We start from the raw sequence: 27,425 nt of genomic DNA, 5'->3' as shown, positions 1-27,425 counted from the left end.
TTTTTTTTTTTTTGTTTGTTTTCTTTTGTTTTGTTTGTTTTTTTTTCTTTGTTTTTTTTTTTTTCAGCATGCAACTTGTAGCAGGCAAAGTGCAGAAACAGGATTAACAAAGTAAAACACTTCATTTACAGACGGCAGTGGAGACAGTGTTCAGTCCATGTAAGATGAAACACGACAGAGGGAAGAATCTGGTTTTTGCTTTTTTTGTTTTTTAAATATGAAAATGGTCTAAATTAGTTGAAGCCTTTAGGAGGAATGCAAAATGTGTGCAATTTTTGTTATAATACTCTCATAATTGTTTCTCCTGGTCCCTGAGCTTTCAAGTATTTTGATTATTAATTCATTCTTTTATATCATTTCAATTCCGTCCTGAATCACATCTTGACCAACTACAGGGAAAGCCTGTTCATGACAGACTTAAGTGCTACCGAAAGATTTCACAGAACGCTGCGCCTTTTCCCCAAATAAGAGTCCTGCTCGGACAAGATAAATGACTATTTTTACCCGCTAGAATTGAGGAACAATTTAGGCTTTTTATTTTATTGTGCTTTGCACATATGTATCAGTAAAATAGAAGTGCTACTATTTACCAACAGATTGCTCTGCAATAGTCTTGTGCTCATTTATTATTAACTACCTTTGGATTCCTTATAAGGTCGATAGATTGGACTTTGTATTCAGCCCAGGTCATAACAGGTCAACATTTTTTGCCCCCAAGGCCTCTGAAGCCCGTGAAAGGCTCGATGTTATGACTTGAATGTAAACAGTATGTGTGGGTGAGCATGACAGGGGCTTGGCCGCCACTCCTCGATGTGTTAGCTCAGCTCCTTGAGTGGAAGTACGGAGGGGGGGTGGGGGGGTCACAGTGCAGCTGCTGCCTCAGAGCCCTGTTACATACATCTCCATGCCGTCGTTGAAAGTGAAAATGGTGGTGGTGCTGGAGGTGGCGGAGCCCTGCTTCAGGTCGCCGATGCTCTCGTACAGATTCTCCCCCGGCAGCAGCAGGGCTTTGGCGGGCAGGTGCTGTAACTTGGGGGTCTGCTGCGTCGGCGGCGGCGGAGGGGGCTGCTGCTGCTGCAAGGGCTGCTGGGTTTTCTTCCTTCTCGGCCGGAGGGTGGCACACGTATTAGGGGGCCTCTCTCGCTTCCAGGCGCCTCCACCCTCCATGTTCTCATAGGACGGGTCACACTCCTCTGTCCCGATGGACTCGTAGCAGTGGTCGTCAAGGGGCCCTCCAACCGCTTTGCCCTCCTGAGGAGCCCAGGTCTGGGGTTTGACTACTACACTAAACCCCCCATCCCGGTCTCGGTCCCGGTCGCCACGACCCAAGGTCCGGAAGCCAGGATTGGCTGGGGGAGACCCCGGCACAGCTCTTTTCTTCTTTCCAGGTTTACAGACCTTCGAGTACATCTCAGCCACCTGCAGACAAACAGATCATCGAGGTGATGGAGTGAAGAGTAGGTGAGTTTTTACACTTCTCTTTTTGCACTGATTAAATGTACCGACTGTTAACCCCCATCTCCAGACTTTATGTTAAACTAAGATCAGTGACTTTGTGACTTTTTGTCTTAATGCAGCTCAAGCACATAAACCGTTATTTTCAATGTGAAGATCAATATAACATACAAGGTTTATCTCGGTAAAATAATGGCAATAATCCAAAAATGTAATTTTCATCTTATGGTGCCAATATCAAGAAATATTTTAAATATTTATAACCCTAACCTTTTATTCCTTTTTCATAAATTGATACAACAGAGGTAGAATTTTCAAATGTGGATAGTAAATAATGATAAAAATCCTTTAATGTTGATTAATTCTGATTTGAGTACAGATATAATGGTGTCAGAAACAGTTTTTTTTTAAATAATGGCGTGGAAACTGGAACTACAGTGTTTGTTTTTATTGCTGAATTTTTTTTTTCATTTAAACGGTTACCAGAGTCTGAGGATTCTCAAAATGCCATTCAGACAATTGTATATTTGACCTCCGTCTTTTTTTCATCACTATGACTTGACTGCACCAATAATACTGCACAGAAAGGCACTCAGTACATTATGCTGCTGTAAAAAATGCTCTGTCTGATATTAAAACGACTTCATAGTAAATTTAAAGGGTGGCATTGGGAACATGGAGCCTCAAAAAAGTGTTGATGAAAACAAAAGACAGGTTGATGCACTGGCTGAGGAGTAGTAGCTCACCACAGCAGCAGACGGTTGTATATTCTCCACCGTGTGAGTACTCAATGGCCCCAGAGCTTTATTTTGCAGCATGAGCATGTCATCATCCTCCGGAGGCTTCCAGATGTACTGCTCTCCGTTGCCCATAAACATCACTTCCTGTCAACAGAACAACAAATTAGATCTGGGGCAGAGCTGGTCACGTGCTCAAGCATGAGGCCGCCCTGATGAATGAGCATCTGTGTGATATTTAAAAAAAGAATACCTTGAAGGACTCACAGACAGCAAATGAACCACTTTGCACACAAAGCTGGACTGAACAGCTTTAGCCTGGAAGGGGGCGCCTGTAACGTGAGGAACCATGTGCTTTTATTCTGGGTGACTCAGTTTCAACATGTTGCGTCATCCAAAGAAAAAAAAAAAAAAAAAAAAAAAAATCGGTGCTGAACAGCCTTGCGAGCAGACTGCGTACACATGTAAGCCTGAAGACCGTGCGTGTCGCTGAGCTCAGGTCACAGCTGATAGCGCGACCTCGCCGACCTCACGCGGGGCAGCAAATGGTCTCCCACTGTCACCTGGAAGGGAAGCGCCAAGCCTTGTAGCCACAGTCAAGGCAGACAGCTCTGCCCACACTCCTTCTGCTGCAAGCATATGGAGGAGGTGACACGGCTGAGAGCAAGAAAAACCCCATTTTCACCAAGAAAACAAACACAACTCGCTGCCCGAGCTTCAAAGAAATTTCCGCAGAAGTGCTAACGCATCACAACAACCCGCACGGTGTGGCCCGGTGGAAGGAAAACTGCAACGCCGGCACAATTGCAACTGTGCAGATCAACGGGAAGTCTGCCAAACGCTCCCCAGATCCTGCTCGCTGTACCTGGACTACAAGCTGTGTTCTAATATGTCAGACTAGACCGCCTGTCACGCTGAGAAACCTGCAGACGCAGTCAGGACAGAGGGCCCATTCACACCTGATGCCTCGAACACACTCTCCCACCGTGTGACTCCTCGTGACAGCCAATGTGCAACACAACGGTTCCATCTCCTGCTTTGTGTGGTCTCATCTACAGCTCCAGGCAGCCCCCCCCCCCTCCAATTCCTTTTCTTTATCATCATTTCCAACATATTTCTGAGGTCTCAGCCAGGCAGTGGGAATATAGATCATGTGGCTGCAAAATCCCAGCTGGAAGACTTTAATAGTTTTAGCTACAGGCTCACTTCTTTCCTCTGCTTCCATTCTTCGTGCTAATGTACGATAATCTAGCTGCATATTTATCATACGGAGACGTGAACAGAGTCAATCTTCTCATCTAACTCAGCAGGAAAGCCTGAAACATGTTTCCACCATCAGCTCTTCATCAGACATTTAAGTTTACCAACCTTTGGGAATGATGGGACGTTAAAGGCCTCCACGTTTCTACGGGGTAACTTTGTGCTATGGGGGTGTGGCGGAGGAGGGGCCGGGTGTGACGGCGGGGCGTGTCGTGGAGGCGGAGCCGGCGGTTCACCCATGTCCGTCCCGCTGTCCCTCTTTTGGGGCGCCTTGTCGGCCTTCCTCAGCTTCCGGACGCAGGCGTACTCAGCTGTCTCCGGCGGGTGAGGCGGAGACATGACCTGGGCCTCCGGTTCAGGTAGCCCACCTTCCACGTCCCCGTCTGGGTCTGGTGGCGCCGGGGTGTTGGCGGGCACAGCCGGAGGGGCCGGAGTGTCCGTCTGCCCGGCCCTGCCTACCATGGCGTAGAGGGCATCGTCAGTATGTGTGGTGGAGGAGCGGCGGCCCACTTCAGAGTAAGTGTGCTCTCCATCCTCTCCAGTCCCAGAAGGGATCTGGGGAAGCTGCCTGCCTTGAAAACGAAGGTCAGAGTTAGACCGGTGGCTGGACAGCAGCACAAAGTCTGAGGAGATGGACCTTCCTGTTTAGGTGCCCCCATAGGACACGAACAAACAGCCAACAAACACCGTAACACTTTACCGTTTGTTTACAGACGTGAATTCATCTCTCTGCTGAGAGAAAATCTGGAGCTGACGCTGATAACTGAGAATATGCTTCCAGATTGGCTTCAGTCCACTGCAGTGGAAGCAGGACAAGTCTGAAGCAGGACATATGCTTATATTTCTTCAGACCCTCTCGGGCTGCTGTCACAGTGCCCAAAAGCACATTTCCCTGGTGACTGCCATTGATGGAGCTCCAGGATTCATCTTGGCTCTGTGATTTCTGTCTTTTAAAAGAGAGATGTGTGCACAGAAATCAAGACTGAACTGTCTGACGGAGAAGAGCGACGCTGTTCTGCAAATGTCTTATCTAAAATACCCTCCAATAATATAAACCAAAGATTTTTCCAGTGTTTAAGATACTGATCGTGTGTGCTGTGGCACTTTTTTTTTTTTTTTTTGCATTAATTTGTCAAGACGCTGATGCGCTTTCATTTTTTGCCATTTAAAAATGATTATTGACGGTGGGAAACCTCGTATCTCCGCTGTTTCTGATTTTCATGCTTCCAAATAAGATGAAAAATTACACGGCCTTCGTGTGGATGGGCAGAAAAAAAAAAAAGAAAAAACAGCCTGTAACTCAAAGATCCTCTTCAGTGGTGAAAAAAAAACTTGCTTTGTCATGCAGCTAGAAGGAGAGCTGGCTGTTTACCTTTTAGAAAAGCCGTTTCAGGTCAACTCACATATTTGTATTTAGACAACACAGGTCAGGATTTGTATGTGAAAGATGCACTCACTTTTGCCATTGCAGTTCATCTTGTTCATCTCGGTGTCTGATTTACTGATGGACCGCAGCTTTGACTGCCTGAGTATACCCTGACAGCACACACACACACACACACACACACAAAGCCGGTTAAACACTAATTAAGACTGAAGAGGTGTCCTCTGAATGATATTGTTCCCCGTTGGATTGAGTTGCTTCAGCTACCTCTGCTGCTGCAACGTACAACAAAACACGGAGGAGTGTTGCTGCTTGATACCTACCATGTCCATGAGACGGTGTTTTCCTCCTTCGCCGGGGACATTGTGTGTCTTCCCTTTCCTGTGGTAAACACAACCACACTGTCATGCAGACTGACACTTGGTACACTGATGCACTTCTGTGTGTGTTTGAGTCCCTGAGTCACTGTCCATGTTTGGCTGAGTCATCTTATGACTGAGAGAGACATTAAATTCATAGTAGTTCTGTTTATGTCGTGTTACTTCTGCTGCGCTGTCTGTATGTGGCAGCTTCAGATTCATATTTAACATAAAAATCATATGATGAGAGATTAAAATACAACAGCTGTAGCTATTCCAACCAAAGGATGCAGAGACTTTTAATGAGAAATCAGTCCGGTTGGGGGCAGTTACCCAGTTTCTTCTGTTGATGAGCTGTTAGAAGGTCAAACGGCTTTATAATAGTTACTTTAAGCCTTCACAACAGAAGTAAAGATTAGTGAAAATCCTGCAAAAAAATAAAGATCTGTGAAGGAGAATGAATCATCTCGTGAACCCTTCAGATTTAAAACAAAACATCAGTCAAAAGTCAGATGAACAGGAACTTTAGATCCTTTAACTCCGAATGAATGCCGGACGTACTTTCGTGCTCACATCGACATACGGGGGGGTTTTTACTTTGGTAAAAGGTCTCAGGTGCTTCCTGCATCAGCACGTGTGTGTCTGCGTCTGTGTTTGTGTGCTCATACGTGCACGCTCTCACCTCTGGCAGCCCACACAGAGCACCACGATGAGGATTGTGACAACAAAGGCTGAGGCAGCAGCGATAGCACCCAGCAGCAGGACCTTGCCGTAGGGAGGAGCCGTGAAGTTCAGCCCGTCCTGCATGGAGGCCATGTGGGAGCGCTGGCGCTCACTTGCTCTCACTTGCTCTCACACACTCACACTCACGCTCACGCACGCATGGAACAGCCTCGGTCTCACTGGGATCTGCAGCGAGAAAGCACAGTGTGGCGCTTGATTACAAAGTTATCTGACCTTTACAAAACATTAAGTAGGTTAACAAAGCGGTGGAAGCAGAAGTAAAGCTGGGGATCCCTGACCAGCAGTGGAGCGCTGAGATGAGCGGACACCTCCTGCTTCACCTTGTTTCAGGGATTACTGAGCTTTGTGTGTCACACTTGTATAGACACCAACAAAGGCTGCCGTCATAACTTAGAAGTGAGCTGAGTTGATCAAATAGTCAGTCACAGAAAAAACCAAGAAATGTGAAATATTTGAGATCTTTAAACTGAGAATCCTTTTTAAGTCACTTTTTGTGGGCATTTTTCACTTTAATATAGTGACAGTGGGGAGGGGGGTCATGGATCCAGACTCAAACCTTGGATAAGCTTTACTAGATGAGACTCACCTGAACCGAGAATCTAGAGCTGATCTGTTTGTCACTGAGCTTCTGCTGTGCATGTGGGCAAAAGCCACATTTCCTGAGTTTAACCGCACATTCTGAGATGGTACATGAGTCACAGCCGAGCCGAACACGCCAGCAGGCAGAGTAAAATGAAACTCTGACAAAGACGAGTGTGAAAGCGGAGCGAACCGACAGAAACATCTTTCTTGCTTCCTTTCTGCTCCTTACTGCTGCCTGCCAGAGACTTTTGGATTTTGCTTGTGTAATATGTTTCAAATAAGCAATAAAAACATTGAGATACAACAAAAAGAGCACGCTCTAATCTCTGTCACATCGTGCCATCTGTCCACTGTGACAGTGTGTTCTCATGTGTGTTGGTTTGTCCGTCTTAACAGCAAAATGTCAGACTTCAGGAAGCATGCCGCCTGATTTAATCCGAAGATGATAAAATTGTAGTGTCTGTTTACGTCCGCCCAGATGTCTCATAACTCCACGTTTTGTTTGTGGCCAAAGATTTCCTTCCAAACAAAACACACTAACGTAAATCTTTCTGCCTCCTCGTCAACTTGGACGCTTTCAACAATGTGTGTTAGTATTGGATTGCACATTGATGCTTTCCATCCAGACAGACAGATTTTAATATTCATCATCCGTACTACTTTAACAATTGGCCTGCAGTCTGGTTAACAGTTTATCTGAAGCCGACACGTGAGTCCGAAGCAGCTCATATAATTTAGCTTTAGCGTCGTACTGTGGTCATCTGTAATGTAAGTGGGACTTAATAAGGATTCAAGCAAACCAAGCATGAACTGCCGCTGCGCTTTACTTCACTCGACCCTCTTCATCCTCTCTAAAACAACACAGTTAATGAGTTCGTACAAAATCCCAAACTCTAAAATTCACAACACAGGACTCTTAAAATAAGCCGACGGGTCTTCTTGTGTGTTTTAGAGGACAGTTTTTATTAAATGCGTGACACGAACAGGCTGCTTCATCGAGTTACTCTGCCACAGACCACGCCCCTCCCAACATGGCTATATTTGATTTATTCCAGCAGTAATTTCTTTTTCTTTCTTCCAGCCAAATGAAAAAAGAAGCAACCAGTAAACACGCTTACGTTTTTGCAACATCATTTACATCACAATCTCACGAAATCTCGCCAAGCTTTGGCTGGCGCAGTCACCAAAGCAAAGCCCGGCTCATCGTGTCCCAAATCATTGATCCCATCACTAATAAATGTTATATAAGAAACTCATGTTAATTACAGTGACCACGATGTGTTAATTGATCCATAACCTTAACTGAGTGTTTTGTAAAGATATTGGGGCGCTGTGAGCACCCTGTGCGCGCTGGAATATGGCTTTGTCTGTTTTCTGTTCTGGGTGCCTTCCTGTTTGAACCGTTGGCCTTTCCCGCGCGTATTAACGCACAGGCCCCGCCCACACACACACACCTGTACATGTGAGCTGAGACAGTGCGGGCTTCGAACTAAGACAACTGATTTTATTTAAAAAAAATTTAATAAAATAAAAGACCGCCAGAAAAACCAGAGCGTGGTGGACTAGTCATGGTTGGTTAGGGTTAGGGTTAGCAGGTTAGCGTCGTTAGCAGACAGGGGTCCCACCTGGAAGGTCAAAGGTCGGCTCTCTTTCCCAGCCTGACCATGGAGCCAGTACTGGTCTGGTTCTACAAGCTGCTTTGCTCTGAATGACCTTTTTACCGTCACCAGCTGAATAAACATTGCAACTGTGAAGCAGCTGAAGGAACAACTCTCCATTTCTACAGATAAATAGATCACGAAAAGAAGACGCCAACCTGAGAAGAACATGGTTCGTCTTCTGTGAGCTCCTCTGCACGGGTGGCGTTAACACAACTCTCTGATACTGTTGTTTATGTGATGCAGCAATCCATGTCTTATTCCTCTCTGTCCAAACTTATCGGGAGTTTTTCTAACTTTGAGTTAGTCGCGTTTCTTTGAGCGGATCCAGTCATGAACTCAGCTGCTCTCTGTGTGAAGGCCGGTTTGGACCAGATCTCCTCCTGACTCCTGACCACAGAGCAACTGCTTTGTTTCCTCAGACTGCGTTATTTTCAGCAGTTGATATCCAACAAAATTTCTGATTTGGGATTCCAGAGTTAACATATTTGCCACGCAGCGTGTCTGTATGAAAAACAACCTCTTAATGTCACAAATTCATCCAGCTCCACCTCCTGCTCCCTCTCCTTAAACAAAATGAGATTTAAAGAACTCAAAGAATCATGTGCACCTATGAAGCGACGATAATTTCATCCAGAGTTGCAGCATCCTCGGCGCAATTACATCTGTTGATTTGACAACAGATCCGAGGAGCGGAGACGGGAGAGAGAAAAGAGGGGAAACATGTAGGTGTGGAGGGAAATGGAGAGCGGAGGGGAGGAGGACATGCGTGGGAGTGTCGTGGCAGGTGTCTGAAGACGCTTTCCCGGCCTTCAGTGAATGCTTGCGTTTCTCCCCACCCATCCCCCCCCCCCCGTCCCCCCCCCCTGCCTTCACCTGCGGAGCTCAGCACTGCAGTGTAATCTGTGGCCCGAGAGCTGCCTCGTTTTCAGCCAGCCAAGTGGACGTGGCGCTGAGAGCTTTCCTGCAGGTCCAGATTTTCCAGGTGTTTCTCTGACGGCGTATCACGGAGCAGAAACTCACACCGATGAGAAAAATCTCTACTGTTTGTGGGCGGTTTTTGTGACTGAGGTGTGACAACGCTCCGAAGTGAAGTTAGATTATGTTCCCAAGGCATGAAGATTTCCTTTTGCTTCTGTAGCCGTTTTTCTCCAGAACTGCAGCTAATTGTTTTCACTATCAGTCTGCCAGCTGTCGTTTTGAGAAATCGATGGATTTTTCGATAAAAAAAATCTCCGTCATGGATTCCTGAAGCAACAGGGAATGTTCAAACAACAAACCAAAATGTAAGAAAAAAAAACCCCAAAAAACCTGATACAAGACGAAGAGAAGCAGCAAATCCCCACAAATTAAAAAGCGATTAATTGATTGACTATCAGACAATTACTGATCACTCTCCTGTCAATCAACTAATCCATTCATCAACTAATTGCTGCGGAAACATTAGATACAGGTGAATGAGTGAATGGATCGATGGATGGATGACAGTTCAGCTCACAACGGTCAAACTCAAAATTGGTCAAACTCTAATCGTCATTTTTCAAGCATGGGGTCAAAGAGTTGAATCTGTGAGGATTAATTCAGAAATCAGGAAATTCCCAGTTAGCTGTGACGGTAGATAACAGCAGCTCATCACCTGTTGACAGCTAAATGTGTTTAAAGAAGGAAGAGAGAAACAGGCTGGGCCGTAATAAAATCCCAATCAAATCATACTTGAGAGGCAACATTTGATAAAAAAAACAAATGCTTCTGTTCTCACTCAGAACAATAAAGTAAAATGGATTTTTATTTTATTTTATTTTATTATATATATATATATATTTTGATACATGAAACCAGGCGAGGAATTTATGGTGTAACACTCATGAAAATCAATTTTAAGGGACGCATTTAGCCCCGGAAATCAATAGCAGTAGTAGGCTTTTAATTTTCCAGGAACACGAGCTGCATTTACATGTGTGTTCATTATTAATAACGCCGGAGCTCCTTTCAAACAAGTCCAGCCAGCCAGCGGTGGCCTCTCCGCCAATCTGCTCAGGTTTTCATAAACCACCTGGGAGTTCATGTGGAGCAAAAGCCTCACCCTCTGTGTGACACAAATAACAGCTATATGTGTGTGTGTGTGTGTGTGTGTGTGTAAGGAGAGATGGGGGAGAGAGAGTGGTGGAGGGTGAGGGGGGGGGGGGGGATGCTATTGTGTGAGAATGTGAATTAGGTCAAATGTTTGCTTGCAACAACGATTAACCATGCCCCTGTGAGAAAGGAAGCTGAAGCCTCAGTGTGTGTCTGTGTGCGACGCCGCCTCACACACACACACACACACACACACACAAAGACATACACGTACACAACATCTGACAATTATTTATCCAAAGCAGATGAAATAATAATTACAATTTCTGCTGCGATCACGTGATCCTGTCAGGCAGCTGTGACAAAGTCTGGGAGCTCAGAGAGGTAAAAACATCAGCATCATGTTTTTTTCTTTTTCATTTTGGGATGATGGCTGAAATAAAAGAAATCCTCCACATGCAGGGGGGGGGGGGGGGGCATCAGTCACAGGCTGGGTGTCCGGCTCGCTGCGCCTCTGGGTCCTGACACCACAAACTGCAGTGACGATGGTGACAACAGGTTTCAAACCAAAAACCACAACTCAGGTGACACAGGAAAGACTGAACACTGTGCCACGGTGCCACAGAGGGCCTCTGATCTGATTCAGCCTGGTTAAATGTATTTATTCGATTTATTTATTGGAGGTTACATTTCCTGTGCAGGTATGGCAGCTCAGAGATGCCACAGAAAATGACTACATTTACAGGCTGATGCAGTGTGAGTTTTGTTTCATAAAACGGATGGGGGGGCTTCATAAAAGCCTGTTACCCCCCCCCCCCCCTCCCTTTTCCTTCTTCTCTAATCATCAAAGCGTTTCCGATTCATTTCCAGATCAAAGTGAGGATGGTAAAGGATGTTGTGTCCCCGAGGTCAGCTGGCAACTTACACGACAAAGCCCCCCCCCCCCACGCCACACACACACACACACACTCTCACACACATACACACACCCTATTTATTGGGGGGGGGGGGCTGCAAATGTTATCGGAAGGTCTAACGTCAATTATCTTGATGCTTCTCGATCGAGGAAAAACGCATGAGTGCCCCCCCCCATCAAATCACACTGAACTTCTCTGATCAATCCCTTAATTTGGGACTTAAATCAAAAAAGGGAATGCAGTAGATCCGAGGTGGGTGCACACGTGTATGTGTGTTAAATGTATGACCAGCGGGGATGGAGGAGGGTTTTTTTTTTTTTTTTTTTAGGGGGGGGGGGCAGGCAGTAAAGGCAAGGCAGGGCGAGCACAAAGGGAGCGAACCGCTGGATGAATAAAGGATGTGCGTCTTATCGAGTTCAATGTAGAGGCATATATGAATGACCCCCCCCCCCCCCCAAACACACACACACACACACACACACCAGCACCATCCCCTCCCTCCCTCCAGCCTGTCACACAGCCACGGGCACACACAGAGCATTGCGCTATAGCACCCCGGTACTCACTGGGCTCGGAGATGCGGGGGGGGCGCAGCTTCCTTCAGCTTCAGTGCCTGCTGCTTCCTGTCGGACCGGCCGCTCCCCGCGAACATAATCAATCAAAGGCTCGGCTCTATTCTCGGGCTTCACCCAACAGGAGTGCAGCATATTTCATGTGGCATCCTCTGACCCCCCCCCACCCCCCACCCCCCCCTACCGCCACCACCACCACCACCAGCACCACCACCAGTACCAACCCGCCCCCCCCCCACTGTCCGAGCTCCTGTGCTCCCCGGCCGGCTGGGAAGAGTCTGAGCCGCCGGTGTGTATCTCCTCCGTTATCTCCCAGATCCCGGTCTTCTCCTCCACAGCCCCTCAAGCCCCCTCCATCTCTGCTCGCATCCCCTCGGCTCGGCTACTGTGCTTCCATGTGACACAGGCAGAGCTGGAGACCCCCCAATTATGAATTTGTCTTTTGATTCTAGCGTCATCCTTCGGAAGGACGAGGTAGTGCGCGTCCCGGCCGCCTGATCCAGGGACCGGACCCCGGAGAACACTTCGTCAGTCCGGGAGGGGGGAGGAGGGGGAGGGGGGGGGTTAAAACCGCTCAGTGTCCGCAGTTTATTCTAACATGAAGACCAAAGAGAGAGGAGAGAAAAGCACAATTTCAGATTGCCTCTAAAATATTGTGTTTACTTCCTGAAGAGATTTTCTGAAACACTTTGTTGATGTGTGTTTTTTTTTTTATTTAATTTAATTTTTTTTATTTTATGATTCATTTATTTTTTTACATCAAACTTTTTTCGTCTTTTTTTTTTTTTTCTTCACTCCTCTGTGAATGAAGGGGTCAGGAGTCTTTTTCTCTCCTCTCCTTGAGCCTGAACCTCCACCACTACCTCCACCTGCTGGTGTCTTCGGAGCACTGAGGAGCATCAACCACCTATCGGGCTGCAGGCGACCGTGTTGCTGTATGAGGGTCAATCCGTGCCACGAAGAAGGCGACAGAAGAATTAGCCCATTCATGAAACATCCTGCTAATCTTTTCTGCCTTCTTTCACCGTTTCACTATTTATGCCATTTTGCACCATTTTTTTTCTTCCACTATATTTATTATTTGCGTATTTGTGTCTGTATGTGTTTTCTGTGTTGTGTGAATGATGTATGCAAGCGAGCAACAGATTGACTATCTTTCTATCTATCCAGAAGGAGGGGGGCATCTGTTGGATGAATGGGTGAACAAAATGTTGGACTTCCTGTAAAGTGATTTTATTTCTCAAGCTTACTTAAAAACAACTCATGCTGAACACACCTTTAAGGGCAGATTGGATTTATGATGGCTTTACGTGAAGCAAAAACATAAATTCAATCAAACTGGAATGCAGCAATCATTCAAGTGAATATGCAATTTCGGTGTGTATTTTAATTATCATTTGTGTGTGTCCTTCACATCTCTTCTTCAACACCTGACTGGAACATAAGTGCCACCAGCTGTTTATTGACAGCTGTTGTCATTTTTCTTAATAACCTCCTCACGCAGATGAATTTGCATTTTATTTTACGAATTGTAATGAGTTTAAATGTTTGTCGGGGGAACAAAGATTTTTCTCCCTTCAGGGTTTCCCCTTTTCCTGCTTTGTGGTACTAATCACCCCTCATATACACTGACCCTCCCCCTTCCCCGTAGTTTCCAGGACCAGCCCTCATATTTACCTCAGGAGGTCCAAGTACACTCTGTTTCCTCAATGGATGTAAAGCCCTGCTGGATTTCTTTTAGCGCTTGAGGAAATTCAGTCTCTTCACAGTTGTTATTCACATCATCATCATCATCATCATCATCATCACGTCCAGCTGAGAGGAGAGGAAGATGGGCTGCTGCTCGGCTCGATGCATGCTGATCCTCCTGTGTTGTCTGCAGTTGGTGAGCTCTTTTTCACATAAACAGTGTGTTCACATATCAGGTCTGTTTTTCTCCTCTGTGATCCCTGAATGTTAACTTTTGCTCCTGAAGATCACTGAAAAAGCCACAGCTCCGTCACAACTGCTGCTTTTAAATGCTTATTTTTTATATTCATGTACCGTGAAAATATTACATTTAGGCTGTAGTATTGTAGCAATTAACTTAATCATTCATTCATTCATTTCCATTATTGCAGATTTCAAATGCAAATCAGAATGAAATGACGTGAAAATGCTGACAGTTTTGATAAAACTGAAATGCTTAATATTCATTTAAAACTCAAATTCAAATGCAACTTGTTTAAAGTGAATGTTTTGAGATTCGGGAATTTTAGCCAGCTAAAACAAACATTTTTTAAATTTCTTTCTGATAATTTTACAGCTCGAACTTCTGAATCATAAAAAGAATGAAAATAATTCCTAGTTTTAACCAAACCAAAGTGATGCGTTTGTGAAACATGTTTAAACTCACCACAATGAAGTGCTGCACCCACTTTGTTTCCCACCCTGCCCCCCTCCATGACTGACTGGGGCCCGACCTCAGAGGACATCACACTATAACTCAGGTCTGCAGGCTTTGTTCCCTACGGCTCAGTCGCCTTGACAACTTATTGGTAATGCACAAGCAGAAGATCACCGTCTAACAAGCTGAGGCAGCAGAGGATACGGAGCGATGTGAGATCAGTTCTGTCTGTCAGAGCCTTTACACTCTGTTTATCCTCCTCTTGACCCCCCCCCCCTCACAGATCACCACTCTGGAGAGGCAGGTCTTTGACTTCCTGGGCTACCAGTGGGCTCCCATCATGATCAACTTTTTTCACATCATCGTGGTCATACTGGGCCAGTTTGGGGTCATCCAGTACAGGTCACGTTACGTTATTATGGTGAGTATTCTGTTTGATTTAAAGCCTTTAAAACTGCAAACACAAGTAGGTTCCATTTTTATTATTATCCTAATTTAAAGGGAAATTGTTGATAACTTTGGGAAATTTGCTCATTAGAAGAGAAGACTAATATCACGTTCACATCTGTGCAGTAAATTACGGCTAGTAGCCGATTAGCTTAGCTTAGCATAAAGACTGGAAAGAGGGAAACAGCTAGTGATGTAAAACAAACAAAAAAAAAAAAGCATCACCAATGCAACAATGCAAAAAGAACTTTTTAACAGAAGTAAAAAAAAAAACTTGCTTTCAAAAAATGAAGTTTAAAAAGTAAAATGTTTAATTCATGGTTCTTCAAATACAAATACAGTCGCTTTGCTACCACTGCCTTTAGCAACACCTTGTAAGATTAATGCAGCAGAGTAGCAGCATCCAGCATGTTTCATTTAAAAGATTCATTTATGTTTAAATGAAGATAACGCAAAAAAAAAAACCATAGACATCATTTTGTGTAACATCCTTTTGTGAAAAGAGTCCTAATTTGTTTCACAGTACCTGCTGTGGACGCTCTTGTGGATCGGCTGGAATGTCTTTGTAAGCTGTCTCTACTTGGACTTGGGGGGGCTTTCAAAGGTAAGTCTAATGGTCACTTAAGTACACATAATTAGACGCCCACACAGCAATAACACATAAATACTGTGTTCACCTCTTCTTTAGTCTTAAGGACATACCTCCAATCGCAGACACACCGTTACAGCCTGTACAGTGTCTTTCTCTTCTCCATTTGTGTCAGGTTGTGGTAGTAACTGTTTATTTTCAGTATCTAGATTGAAAAATACTGAAATGTTTTCTACCTTCTATTTTTTTTTTTTTTTTACGTTTAATAGTTTCTCAAGTTGTTAATCAAGTGAGAAATTAAACATGAATCCAAAAATAGAAAATTTTCCGACATGAGGCTGAAAATTAATCCAAACAAAGCAATGACCAGGTTCAGTCTGCATAAGTCCATAAAATATATTTATTTATTTAGAATGTAAGAATTTTTTCACTGATTGTCTAAAGTGCTGAAGAAGCAGGTTTAAGCATTTTGTTGGGCTCTGACTGTTTCTGATGTATCAACATTTTGCACCAAATCAATCAGTAAGCTCACATAACATTGAAATTACAGATATTAAATAAATCATGTTTAAAGTCTGACCTTTCTTGATGCACACGCTAATGAAACAGAAAGATCTGTCAAAACGTGAGAGCTGAAAAGTCGCCTCCATGTCTCTTCTGTCACTGCAGGACAGTGATATTCTTTCCCTCGGGGTGTCGTCACATCGGTCCTGGTGGAAGGACAACGGGCCGGGGTGTGAGAGTGCAGGCCTCCCCTCTGCTGGGTGGCACGACCAGCAAAACCCCGAGCTGACCACGGTGCTGAGCTGCTGGCTGGAGTATCAGTACATAGAGGTCCTGCACTGCATCATCCAGCTGCTCATATCGGTGAGTGTGTGGCTCAGTGACTCATTCAGCACTTTAATAAGTCAAAATGTCAACAGAATTAGCCCCTGATGCTTTTAAAACTTAATTTGAAAAGCGTATTTACTCACCTTTTAATAGTGTTTTCATATCAATAAATCTGCATCCGCACACACAGGGATAAATGGTTGCTTAGCAACAGCACATGGAAATCGGAAAATGCCGACCAGAACATTTAAGAATGCCTCCAAATTAACAGACCGGTATCTATTTAGTGTGCAGAGCTTGTCATCCACGCCTACAGCATCTGTGTAAAAGATCCAGTTTTCCACATTAGGATGGTTTCTTTGATTAATCTTCAGATCGTCTGTTAGTTTAGACTGTAAAAACATTTCTTTCATCTGAGATGGCATCTTGCAAATATCAAGAAACCCCAAATATTCAGAAATGACACACATCAGAGGAAAAACAGCATTTCATCTCATTTGAGAGATTGATATTTGCAAAGATATCACAAATTTTGGAAATGTTTCTGAAAAAAAAAATTAAAAAAATTAATTAATTCATTTTCCAGCTACTGACTCCAAATAATTCTTTCAGGAGGAATTAAAACGCTGTGTTTTGTAGTTTTTAAGCAGTCTGTGGAATCAATGTAGCCCTGAAAACATTTCGGCATGATTTGTTATTCCATTTAACATTTAAGGCGTGTTTATGGGTCATTGTCGATTTCTTGTAGACATAAATACCCGATGAAAAACAAGACATTGTTGGTGCCATCGAGGCCAAATCTCTGATGAAAATTAACTTAATAGAGTGACCTAAAAAGGTGATTTTGAGGTGTGACATTTAGCAGCTCCATCTGTGGACATAACTGGCCTTTTTAAGAGCAGACTTTCTGACTCGTCATAGGAAAAGAGCAGGCCATTGCTCTTTTTCTGGTTTTCTTTATTTTAATGGTTTATTATTTACACCTGTATTTTTCCTGAATGAGAAATTAAAATGTCAAAATGACCCCCCCCCAAAAAAAAACAAAAAACAAAAAACAAATTAAAGCATGATGAAAGAATACATAGCACGCTTTTTAATGCTTGAAAGTAATTGTCTATAAAAAACATAACTTTTTTTTTCTACAGCTCCTGGGTTTTGTTTATTCTTGTTATTTCATCAGCACCTTTTCAGATGAGGAAGACAGCTGTAAGTAGCTCCTGATAAATGATTTTCACAGACATCTATCACTCATCTATGGCTCTATCTTTTACTTAACTTGCATCATTTAACTCATTCGTTCATGGTGACATAGTGACATGCATTCCTGCCTTTACCGGTTTTCATTTCTTCACATTCTTTTATATTTGTGGGGTTGATTTGTGTTTTATAACATTCATGTTCTTTCTCCCATTTATTGTAGTTCATTTTATTGGTGAATTTATTCATCCATCCAAACCATCTCTGCTCTTCTAGTTTAAAGATTGGATGGGTAGGTATCACGCCCATTCTCTCTTCTACTAAAGCATACGTAATTTATGTCTTTTTTGACCAGCCTGTTATATATATATATATATATATATATATTTAATTTTGTTCAGATTATAAATAACCCCAACAAGAAAGTGGTGGAGAAAAGCTGAGCGGGAAGCAGGCTGAAGATGAAACGACTCTGAAAGGTGTCATCCTGTGTCTGCTCAGGGGTGGTTGTCAAAAAAACATCTGTCCCAGGTACTGACGCTAACTGTGGTGTCAACAAAAGAACTACCAGGGTTAACCCTAACCCTAACCCTCTGCAGGAAATGTATCTCTCCTCAGGGCTCAAGTGCTGTAAATCTCAACAAAAGTCTACCTAAAACTCTATGTGTGTGTTGTTTGGAAATAACTGAATATTAAGCACTCATGTACAACTGTCTTACCTTTGTAAATAAATATATGTTTCTTTTTGCTGTTTTGAAAAATTTACAGATTACTCATATGTGCCATTGAATTTAGTAAAATAAACGGCATCTCCAACACAGCTTTTATTTCAGTGCTTTCAGGAATTCCCATTTATGTATCAAAACACATATATATCATGCAGATATCTTGTTCCTTCATTTAAGTAAATATGGACGTCTCCACAATTAAAGAATTCATTGATGTCTTCACAACATGTGTGTCTCTCGTTAACACACTAGGATAATAGATTGGTGATTTTTGGTCAGTTTAATAGAAATATAAGGAACAAATGCATCATTTAATTACTTATGAAATGAATATACTTTCAATACTCTGATTAGTGCCTTAAAATCATTTTGCATTGTGGGCAGAAAGTTGGCAACCGGACACTGACTTATTTTAAACTCTTTTTTTTTTTTTTTTTACAATAGTCATACAACAAAGAACAGTTGGAGTCCACACAGTTAACTAACTACATTTATTCATCAATGATTGGTTCACAGAGTTCATTTAAAATATTTTAAGTCCTTGCTTTTTCTGTTTGAGTTCAGCGACAAACTAACTCTACTAACCAAAATGGATAAATAAAGAAGCCAGTGAATGACGGTTAACAAATGTTATTTGAATTAAAAAGTCTACAGTTACGAGCTTGTTAAGAGCTGGACAAAAACATTTTTCTGAAGGTTAAAATCACTGAATATTAATTCATTCGCCCAAATTAACTCCTGCACAAAGTATCTTAAGATATTAAGATATGTATATATCATCTGTGAGGAAGATAATGCAGGTAAGAACTATTCTGACTTATGATTCATGAAGTGTTGTTGGATTTTTTTTTTTCAAACATGTAATTAAAAGTCTTAACACCGCCCCAAAGATTTCCATGTACCGTGAATGAGTGTTTACTTTAGTCAAACAAATAAAACTAAAGGCTAAAATAAATAAATAATTACATTTCATAATTGTTGAGATTATAACATATAATAAATTAAGAGATGGCAACATAAATAATACAGATATTTTAATTTATCCATTTCAAAAGCAGAAAATCTTTACAAACGAAGCAGTAAGCCTTTATCTTTTTTTTTCTTTTTAATTAAAATCACCTTAAATCAGCAGCGGTCGGTTGGCTCACCGACCTGCGGCTGCTAGGTAGCGGCGGACGCGTCGGTTACGTCGGCCGACGTCACTTCCGCTCCCCCCAAAAACCCCGGATGAAGCTGCCATTGGGGCAGAGGAGGGCCACCGAGGCTGGTCGGATTTCGATTTAACGGCGAGGGGGGGTCGGAGCGGATTGAAGCCCCGCTGGATTAATGCGGACAGGGCAGCGCGCAGAGCCAGCAGGGCCCCGACGAGCAGACTGTCCGCCCCGAGCAGAGACACCGGCCGACGGCTGCAGCTAACTCCGGCTGACTGTTAGCAAAGCGCCGCGGAGCCGCTTCTCGCCGCTAACAGCCGCTCGCTCGGCGGACGCACCGATCGTCTTGTCAGGGCTCTGAACAACAACAACACCTGCTGGATGAATGATGTCTGCCGCCAGCATCGACCCTCAGGTAAGCAGCGGGGACTGGGCGAGGCTCAGCCCCGGCTCTGTATGTCCCGCAGGGCGGCGGAGATGTGCGGGTCCGGGGACGGTGCCACCACCGCCGGGCTAGTCAGCTAAGTTAGCCCCCTGAGAGGGGAGGTTAGCGGGGAAACTGGGAAATAACGAAGGCCCGGAGCTCAGATCCCGCCGGCTGTCTGAGTGCCAGACGCTGCAGTCGTATAACACACACCTCGGCGCTGATGGATGTTTTGTGTCAGGCTTGTTTTACACCAAAAGGTCTGAGTGCATCTCTGGATCACGTGTGACGCTTTGACCCAACGCTGTCTTCTGTTTCTCCTCCTCTCTCATGCACTCCCTCTTTCAACGCGACCACCAAGACATCGAAAGGACAAGATGCGAGCAAAGGTAAGATGCTTTACATAAATCAGTTCATGTGCAGCTGGAGGTCCACCTGTCAGCTGAGGCTCCTTTGTGCAATAATGCCTCACAGGTCCAAGTATGTAGAGAAAACTGAAACGTCCTCAGCACACTTGTGCATTGTGTGTCATGGTTTTGGCCCGCAGGTCGTTTCAAACATCTTGGAGAACCTGCATCTTCATGTGACGTTGGCACCGTGTGGGCCAATCCATCTCCTGCAGGGCTCCTCTTCCTTCTAGTCTCTGAAGAGAGTTTTTATGTTTCCGGCAGTACGTCCGGGGGCCGTTGTTGTACTGCAGAATTAAATCAGATACCTTCAAACAGATCATAAAGAAAAAGAGGTTACCAGTCACCAACACCTCGCACACTCCAAACGGTCACCCCTCGAAAGCTTATATAAATCCAGCAGACCACCGCTCTGTGTTAGACAGATAGATAATCTCTTGGAAGTCTCTACATAACACTATACATCACTCATGTGTACCACCTGTGGGTTTGTTTCATAATTCTCTGACTGCAGCTTTAGTGTAGATACACGAGTGTTAGTGGATCTGAAATGTCTGTTAGGTTTACTGTGTTACAGCGCACACATGCCAGTAAGGAGTTTGCATCAATGTTAAAAGTGTGCTGAACCAGCTGAAAAGATGAGAAATCTCTGCTATTGTGCGAACACCACGTGTTGCTGATTTGTGGATTCTGATGCAAAGCTTTGACCCAAGTTCATTTTTTTTTTTTTTTTAAATTACAGCCTTTCCAGTTTCAGTGCAGAATGGCTCCCTCCACCAGAAGGACACAGTTCATGACAATGATTTTGAGCCTTATCTCACTGGCCAGTCCAATCAGGTGGGAGGCACCTCTGAATCTGAGTTGTTCAGTTCTTTCCTGATTTTGCTGTATGCTCTTTCACTAACTATTTACTATCTCTTTTTTTTTTTTTTGTAGAACAACAGCTATCAATCCATGACAGATCCTTACATGTCTAGCTACTATGCCCCCTCCATAGGATTTCCTTACCCTCTCAGTGAGGCTCCTTGGTCTACAGGAGGTGACCCACCAATTCCCTACCTGACGCCATATGCCCCCCTCAGCAATGGGGACCATCACTTCATGCATGACACAGTGTTTGGGCAGCCGGGTGGGCTCAGCAGCAGCATCTATCCTCACAGGTTTAACTTTTTCCCTGAGAACCCGGCCTTCTCTGCTTGGGGCACCAGCGGTTCTCAGGGCCAACAGACTCAGAGTTCAGCCTATGGAGGGAGTTACAGCTACCCCCCCAGCTCTCTAGGAGGCACTTTAGTCCCTGATGGCCAGACGGGGTTCCACAGTGACACCCTGAGCAAGGCTCCTGGTATTAACAGCCTGGAGCAGGGCATGCTGGGCTTAAAGATAGGCGGGGATGTGACAGGAAGTGGCTCGGGTGTGAAAAGTGCAGGCTCCGTGATCGGTGGAGGTGGCAGTGTAGCCGCAGCTGTTGCCACGGGCAACGGTGGCACACCAATTGGAATGCCACCTCCAAAACCGACATCGTGGGCTGCTATTGCAAGTAAACCTGCCAAGCTGCAGCAACAAAAGACCAAGAACAAGCCTGGTACACCCATAGCAGGAGGAGCCCTACCTCTACCCCCCATTAAACACAACATGGACATCGATACATGGGATAATAAAGGAACTGCTGCCAAGATGGCCCCTCCATTGCCCCCCCACCACCATCACCACCAACAGCACCAACCACAGCTTCACTCCCATGCTCCCAGTCTCTTACCTCCCCTTCAGCAGTCCCTACAGTCTGCCCAGTCCCTTGTGCAGCAGATGACCATGCAGGGTCCACCACCTCCTCCACAGTCTTATCAGAACCACAACTCTGCTCCCACACCTCAGACGCGCTGGGTGGCCCCACGCAGCCGCAACTTGTGCTACGGTGGTGGAAGCTTGGACAGCAGCGGCTCCTCTAATGGTGGTGGTGTTGGCAACGGAGGCGGAGGGTGTGGGGGTTTGGCTCTAGAGCCAGGATCAGAATCCCACCCTGTCCTGGAGAAGCTGCGAGCGGCTCACAGCTATAACCCCAAGGAGTTTGACTGGAACCTGAAGAATGGCCGCGTGTTCATCATCAAGAGCTACTCTGAGGATGACATCCACCGCTCCATCAAGTACTCCATCTGGTGCAGCACGGAGCACGGCAACAAGCGCTTGGACTCGGCCTACAGAGCCATGAACTCTAAAGGTCCCGTCTACTTGTTGTTCAGCGTCAACGGCAGCGGCCATTTCTGCGGCGTGGCAGAGATGCGCTCACCTGTGGACTATGGCACCAGCGCTGGTGTTTGGGCGCAGGACAAGTGGAAGGGAAAATTTGATGTGAACTGGTTGTTTGTTAAGGATGTGCCTAATAGTCAGCTGCGCCACATCCGCCTGGAAAACAACGACAACAAGCCAGTCACCAACTCACGTGACACTCAAGAAGTCCCCCTGGAGAAGGCGAAGCAGGTGCTCAAGATTATTGCCCAGTACAAACACACCACCTCCATCTTTGATGACTTTTCCCACTATGAGAAGAAGCAGGAGGAGGAGGAGGTGGTGAAAAAGGTACTCATTCCTCTTAATGTGGCACTTTTTGGAGATGAGATACTTTTGGGTGATGTATGAAAATGATCGGATGGGGGGAAATGTTGGTTTTAAAAAATTAACTGGAACAATCCCCTTTAAGAATTTAAGATTACCAACCCAAATTAAACATGTAATATCTTAATAGAATATTAATGCTGCTCCCCTTAAGCAATATAATGTTACCACATGATTTAAAATAATGAATATAAATTTAAACTGTTTAATTAGTCTGTGCCACCTACAAGAGCTGTTTGTTTCTTAGTGAACATGAAAGCCTTCTTGCTGACATTGAAGTAACTATTTGATATATTTTTATGTAATAAATATCAGAGGAGGAGGCAGAAATGAGCCACATTTTACACTCATTAAAAAAAATTCCAACGATAAAATCCTCTCAGATATTATGAAACTTATTTGATTTCGCAGAGTGGAGAGTTTGCTGGAGAAATATTTAACCTACAAGTGATGGGATGTAAATTTGTAATATGATTATTATTTTATTTACAATCTTTTCTCTCTAACAGGGTTATGAACCTGCATCAATACAGAGCCGATCCCGGATTGATCAGGTAAATCTTATTTCTTGCTGGCACTACAGCTGAGATGAGAATATTTTATCGATATAATGTGGCAATATGTGCAGCATGGTGCTAGAAATACATATAGAATCATTAAATTGATATTTAATATAATGAATTTGTTGATGACACCAGATTTTAAAAAAACAAAAAAAATCATATTCAAATTCAAATCATAAATTATCAATCAAATTTTACCCAAGTCAGTCAATTGCTCAGTAATATCAGGTATCCTTTGATATATATCCCCTGATTATTTCTAGTTTTTCTCCTTTCAGGATCGTCAGAAGTGAACAGAAGAACGAGCTTCTGAGAGTTTGATCAACAGTCGTGCTCGGAAGGACATACTGAAATTTAGATTTAAAACGAAAACACATGGACATAAAGAAATTGAAAACTAATATTTTTTTCTATTTAATTTTATTTGACTTTGGCCCATGTCAAACTTTTGAGCCACATTGCTCCTGGTTCCCAGTCTTTAAGATGAGTGCAGGGATGAAGCTAGTTCCATCAGTTGAATCGCTTCAATAATATATATTTTTCTTGTTTTTTCTGTATTTTTTAGCCTTATAAATCTCTATCGCTATCCCAGAACTTGCAACTAAATATAAATATCTGCACGTCTGTTTTGAAAATCTCTTGACAACATGCTGCTGATATTCAGTGACTGTTCACTTTGTGGTTTGTGTGTTGGAAAAATGTTAAGTGCTTGTATCGGTTAATCTTAACGAGTGAACAACACTTTCTTGACAAATGTCTGCTATCTGTGTGTGGCCAGTTGTATTTTATATTATCAGAAGAAAAAAAAACTTCTATAACCCCCCCCCCCCCCTTTTTTTTCATGTGAGGGGTGTATTACTTCGGTGGAGGAATGTGTACACTGAAAGTTTCTGTATGCATAGACATAATTGTGCAAGGTTGTGACATTAGAAAGCATAAATGTTTTTGAATAATGTATCACCTGGCTTAAAATGGATTTAAAGTGAACATGGAAGTGGAGAAAAGTTGAATTTGCTTTCCCTCCAGAGTGGAGCCTTAATGTTTCTTTTCAGCAGTAGTGTAAATGACATTTATTTTTTGTTTTGTTTTGTTTTGTCTTTTTCCCCCAGAACTGTACCTCGACATTTTCAGCCAGAGATTCAGGGAGACGATGACTAGAGAACAAACACTCTTAAAGTTGGTCCCTCTCTTTCCTGTTTATAGGGTGGAAATATAATTACTGTATGAGTTCAAGTTTTTATCGACAAAAAAAAATTATGCTTTGTGTCTATTTCCCTGTTAGTGACTTTTATTTCCCTCTGTTCCCCATCGTCCCAACAGGGGTCTCTGTTTATGAAAATCTGAAGGAAATGTAGCATGTACTGCTTTTAAAATTCAATGCCAGGCCTGTCACTTTTTTTTTTGTTTTGTTTTGTTTTTTTTTTTTTTGTTCTTTCCTAACATCATTATAATCTTGGGATTTTCATCATTTTCATTACTATAACCTGTTCACATCATCCTCAGAAAATGTAAGCTTTAATGTATCGGCATTTCTAACTGAGATCGCCTCGAAATGTTTAACTGTAGCATTATACTTAACTGATTTATTGTCAAGTGTATGAACACCCAGAGACTAGCCTATATGGTATATGTTTGTGACTTTTTTAAATTGCTTGCTGTATTGTGTGTATGTGTGTGTATGCTGGAGTGAAAGAAAAGAGAGGGAGTATGACTGTGGAGCAATCAGAGTTATATAACGGTATTGGAATATAGAAAGTTTATGCAAAAAAGAAAAAAAAAGTTTTAAGTCAACCCATGAATTAAATATCCATTGTACCAGAGGTCACTATCACATTCTTAGATTTGCTCATGTTCATTATTAAAGATATACTTATCTGTTGTTTGTGGTCTTTATTGTATATAAATGTATTTTTGTCAAAACATATCCTGTACCTGAGATATCTGATTTTGAAAAAGAGAAGTCTTGGTTCTGATGTTGTTTAACTGAAATAACAAAACGGCAGTTCAGGATAAGTCTGTTATTCTGTAGTTCAGCTCAATGTCCCTCTTTGAACATGGAGTGTGAAGTTTTTCCTCTTGTGTGTTTCATCAATATTTATTGATCACAAATTGACAATAGACAGTTGTCATGGTGACAGTCCTTCACTGCAATTTATTACCTGTATTTGGTGTACACATGACATCCTGTTGTGGAGACTTACAGAGCCAACAATGATACAAACTACGACCACCCTCATGTTCAACATTAGGAAAAAAAACACTGTTACTGACAACAAAGGAGCGCTTAGACATAATACAAAATAACATTCATGTGATTTTGGTTTGAAAAGATGTGCTACTCGCAGAATGAATCAATTGAATTTGTTGAAAACAGGGAAATCTAGATTAGCATTTCCCTTCCAAATCTTTTCATGTGGCAATTTCCACCTCACGACCAGAAAAGTAAGACTCAGTCGAGGACTACAAACATCCTGAAAGAAAGGAAATGTAAACTGAAATCGATCATTTTACATCTATTTTTGGTTGGGTTTTTTTTCTGTTTCGGTTGGATTGATCCATGCTTGGGGGGGGGGGCAGACAGGGGGCCCAGTAACAATTTCTTGCCCCAGGGCTCCTGGAGGAGGTTGCTGTGGCTCTGGGAGAAGAGCCCTACCACACATTTTTTTTTTTTTTTTTGGACTGAAAAATAAATGTATGAAAATACTTAACAGCGCAGTTTGTTAGTTTCTGTGGCAGCTGGAGGCCACAGGAAGGCGTTTTACGGGGCATCCGTCCATCTTCTCAGCCGGTGCAGGATGTCAAGTGATTCCTCTCTTGGCATTCACCGCGTGCCTTAATTGTATGGCTAATAAATCAAGGTCCGCCGTGAACACGAGGAGCGGTAATCCCGTCCATCACCGGGCAGAGTTACAGCTTCATCACACACACAAAGGACGAACAAATAAACCACTTCACGGGCCCGCCTTAAAAAGCAGCTCACACACTGATCTCTGGATTATTAGATGTAAAACCAACACCTGCGCCGAACAATCACAGGCCTCTTCTTCTTCTCGTCATTGACATCACAGCAGCTGATTTCCGGGCCCACAGCTGTCACTGCTCAGTGGAACCGTCAAGGTCTGGATGTGGTCTCTGGTTCTGAAGAAGTCCGTGGCGGTCTAACGGGCCCGGCAATGCGGGGGCGTCTGCGTGTGACGAGGCGGGCGGGCCCAGAAGGGGATGTCCGGCCGGGCTTCGAGCTTCAGTCCCGTCCGACCTTCTGCTGGAAATACGTAGCTGCCGATTCCGCAGTTTTCTGGATGCTGGACATTTCTCTACATCAAGCCGACCCGTCCTCGTTTACGTGCGGTTTTCATGCCCCGGTCCTCATTGGCCGAAGAGAAAACGTCATGACGTGCATCCAGACGCTGAAAGCCTTCCCCATTACAGCGTCCGACAGACTGGGTTCATCGGGATCGGATCAGTTCTGGCCCCCATCATCATCATCACCACCACCATTATCATCATCTTCATCACCACCATCATCATCATCACCACCATCATCTTCATCACCACCATCATCATCGTCACCACCATCATCCTCACTATCATCTTCATCACCATCATCATCATCACCACCATCATCCTCCCTATCATCATCATCACCACCACCATTATCATCATCTTCATCACCACCATCATCACCACCACCATCATCCTCCCTATCATCATCATCACCACCACCATTATCATCATCTTCATCACCACCATCATCATCGTCACCACCATCATCCTCCCTATCATCTTCATCACCATCATCATTATCATCATCTTCATCACCACCATCATCATCGTCACCACCATCATCCTCCCTATCATCTTCATCACCATCATCATTATCATCATCTTCATCACCACCATCATCATCGTCACCACCATCATCCTCACTATCATCTTCATCACCATCATCACCACCACCAGCATCATCCTCCCTATCATCTTCATCACCACCACCTTCATCATCATCACCACTATCATCCTCCCTATCATCTTCATCACCACCACCATTATCATCATCATCGTCACCACCATCATCCTCCCTATCATCTTCATCACCACCACCATTATCATCATCTTCATCACCACCATCATCATCACCATCCTCACTATCATCTTCATCACCACCATCATCCTCCCTATCATCTTCATCACCATCATCACCACCACCACCATCATCCTCACTATCATCTTCATCACCACCACCTTCATCATCATCACCACTATCATCAACGCCACCACCATCATCACCATCTTCACTATCATCTTCATCACCATCATCATCATCTTCATCACCATCATCACCACTACCACC

The 27,425-nt window shown here is 43.8% G+C and overlaps 3 protein-coding genes across 4 annotated transcripts; 2 read left to right on the top strand and 1 right to left on the bottom strand.

Moving 5' to 3' along the window:
* On the bottom strand, positions 1-11,850 carry LOC115046463 (basic salivary proline-rich protein 4). 2 transcript variants are annotated; one of them, XM_029506860.1, is made up of 7 exons: positions 11,736-11,850; positions 5,878-6,104; positions 5,160-5,217; positions 4,910-4,988; positions 3,561-4,024; positions 2,202-2,339; positions 1-1,419 (listed from the first exon to the last, which is right to left on the bottom strand). In XM_029506860.1, exons 2-7 carry the CDS (start codon positions 6,009-6,011, stop codon positions 880-882), a joined length of 1,413 nt encoding a protein of 470 aa, XP_029362720.1. In that variant the 5' UTR covers positions 6,012-6,104; positions 11,736-11,850; the 3' UTR covers positions 1-879. The 2 variants fall into 2 exon arrangements, with proteins under 2 accessions (XP_029362720.1, XP_029362721.1); XM_029506861.1 differs by having other exon boundaries at positions 3,561-3,907.
* A 1,722-nt stretch (positions 11,851-13,572) lies between these two features.
* Positions 13,573-17,467, top strand: nkain5 (sodium/potassium transporting ATPase interacting 5). Its single transcript, XM_029506854.1, has 6 exons — positions 13,573-13,626; positions 14,411-14,548; positions 15,098-15,178; positions 15,833-16,030; positions 17,140-17,200; positions 17,415-17,467. The coding sequence occupies exons 1-6, from the start codon at positions 13,573-13,575 to the stop codon at positions 17,465-17,467; spliced, it is 585 nt and encodes a 194-aa protein (XP_029362714.1).
* A 1,680-nt stretch (positions 17,468-19,147) lies between these two features.
* Positions 19,148-24,881, top strand: ythdf1 (YTH N6-methyladenosine RNA binding protein F1). Its single transcript, XM_029507389.1, has 6 exons — positions 19,148-19,485; positions 19,856-19,883; positions 20,644-20,738; positions 20,838-22,475; positions 23,021-23,065; positions 23,353-24,881. The coding sequence occupies exons 1-6, from the start codon at positions 19,456-19,458 to the stop codon at positions 23,365-23,367; spliced, it is 1,851 nt and encodes a 616-aa protein (XP_029363249.1). The 5' UTR covers positions 19,148-19,455; the 3' UTR covers positions 23,368-24,881.
* The last annotated feature ends 2,544 nt before the right edge of the window (positions 24,882-27,425 follow it).

The sequence above is a fragment of the Echeneis naucrates genome, chromosome 7, assembly GCF_900963305.1.
Source record: "Echeneis naucrates chromosome 7, fEcheNa1.1, whole genome shotgun sequence".
Classification (NCBI taxonomy): Eukaryota; Metazoa; Chordata; class Actinopteri; order Carangiformes; family Echeneidae; genus Echeneis; species Echeneis naucrates.
The sequence above is the reverse complement of the archived record's forward strand: the minus strand, read 5'-3'. Positions and strand labels throughout refer to the sequence as shown.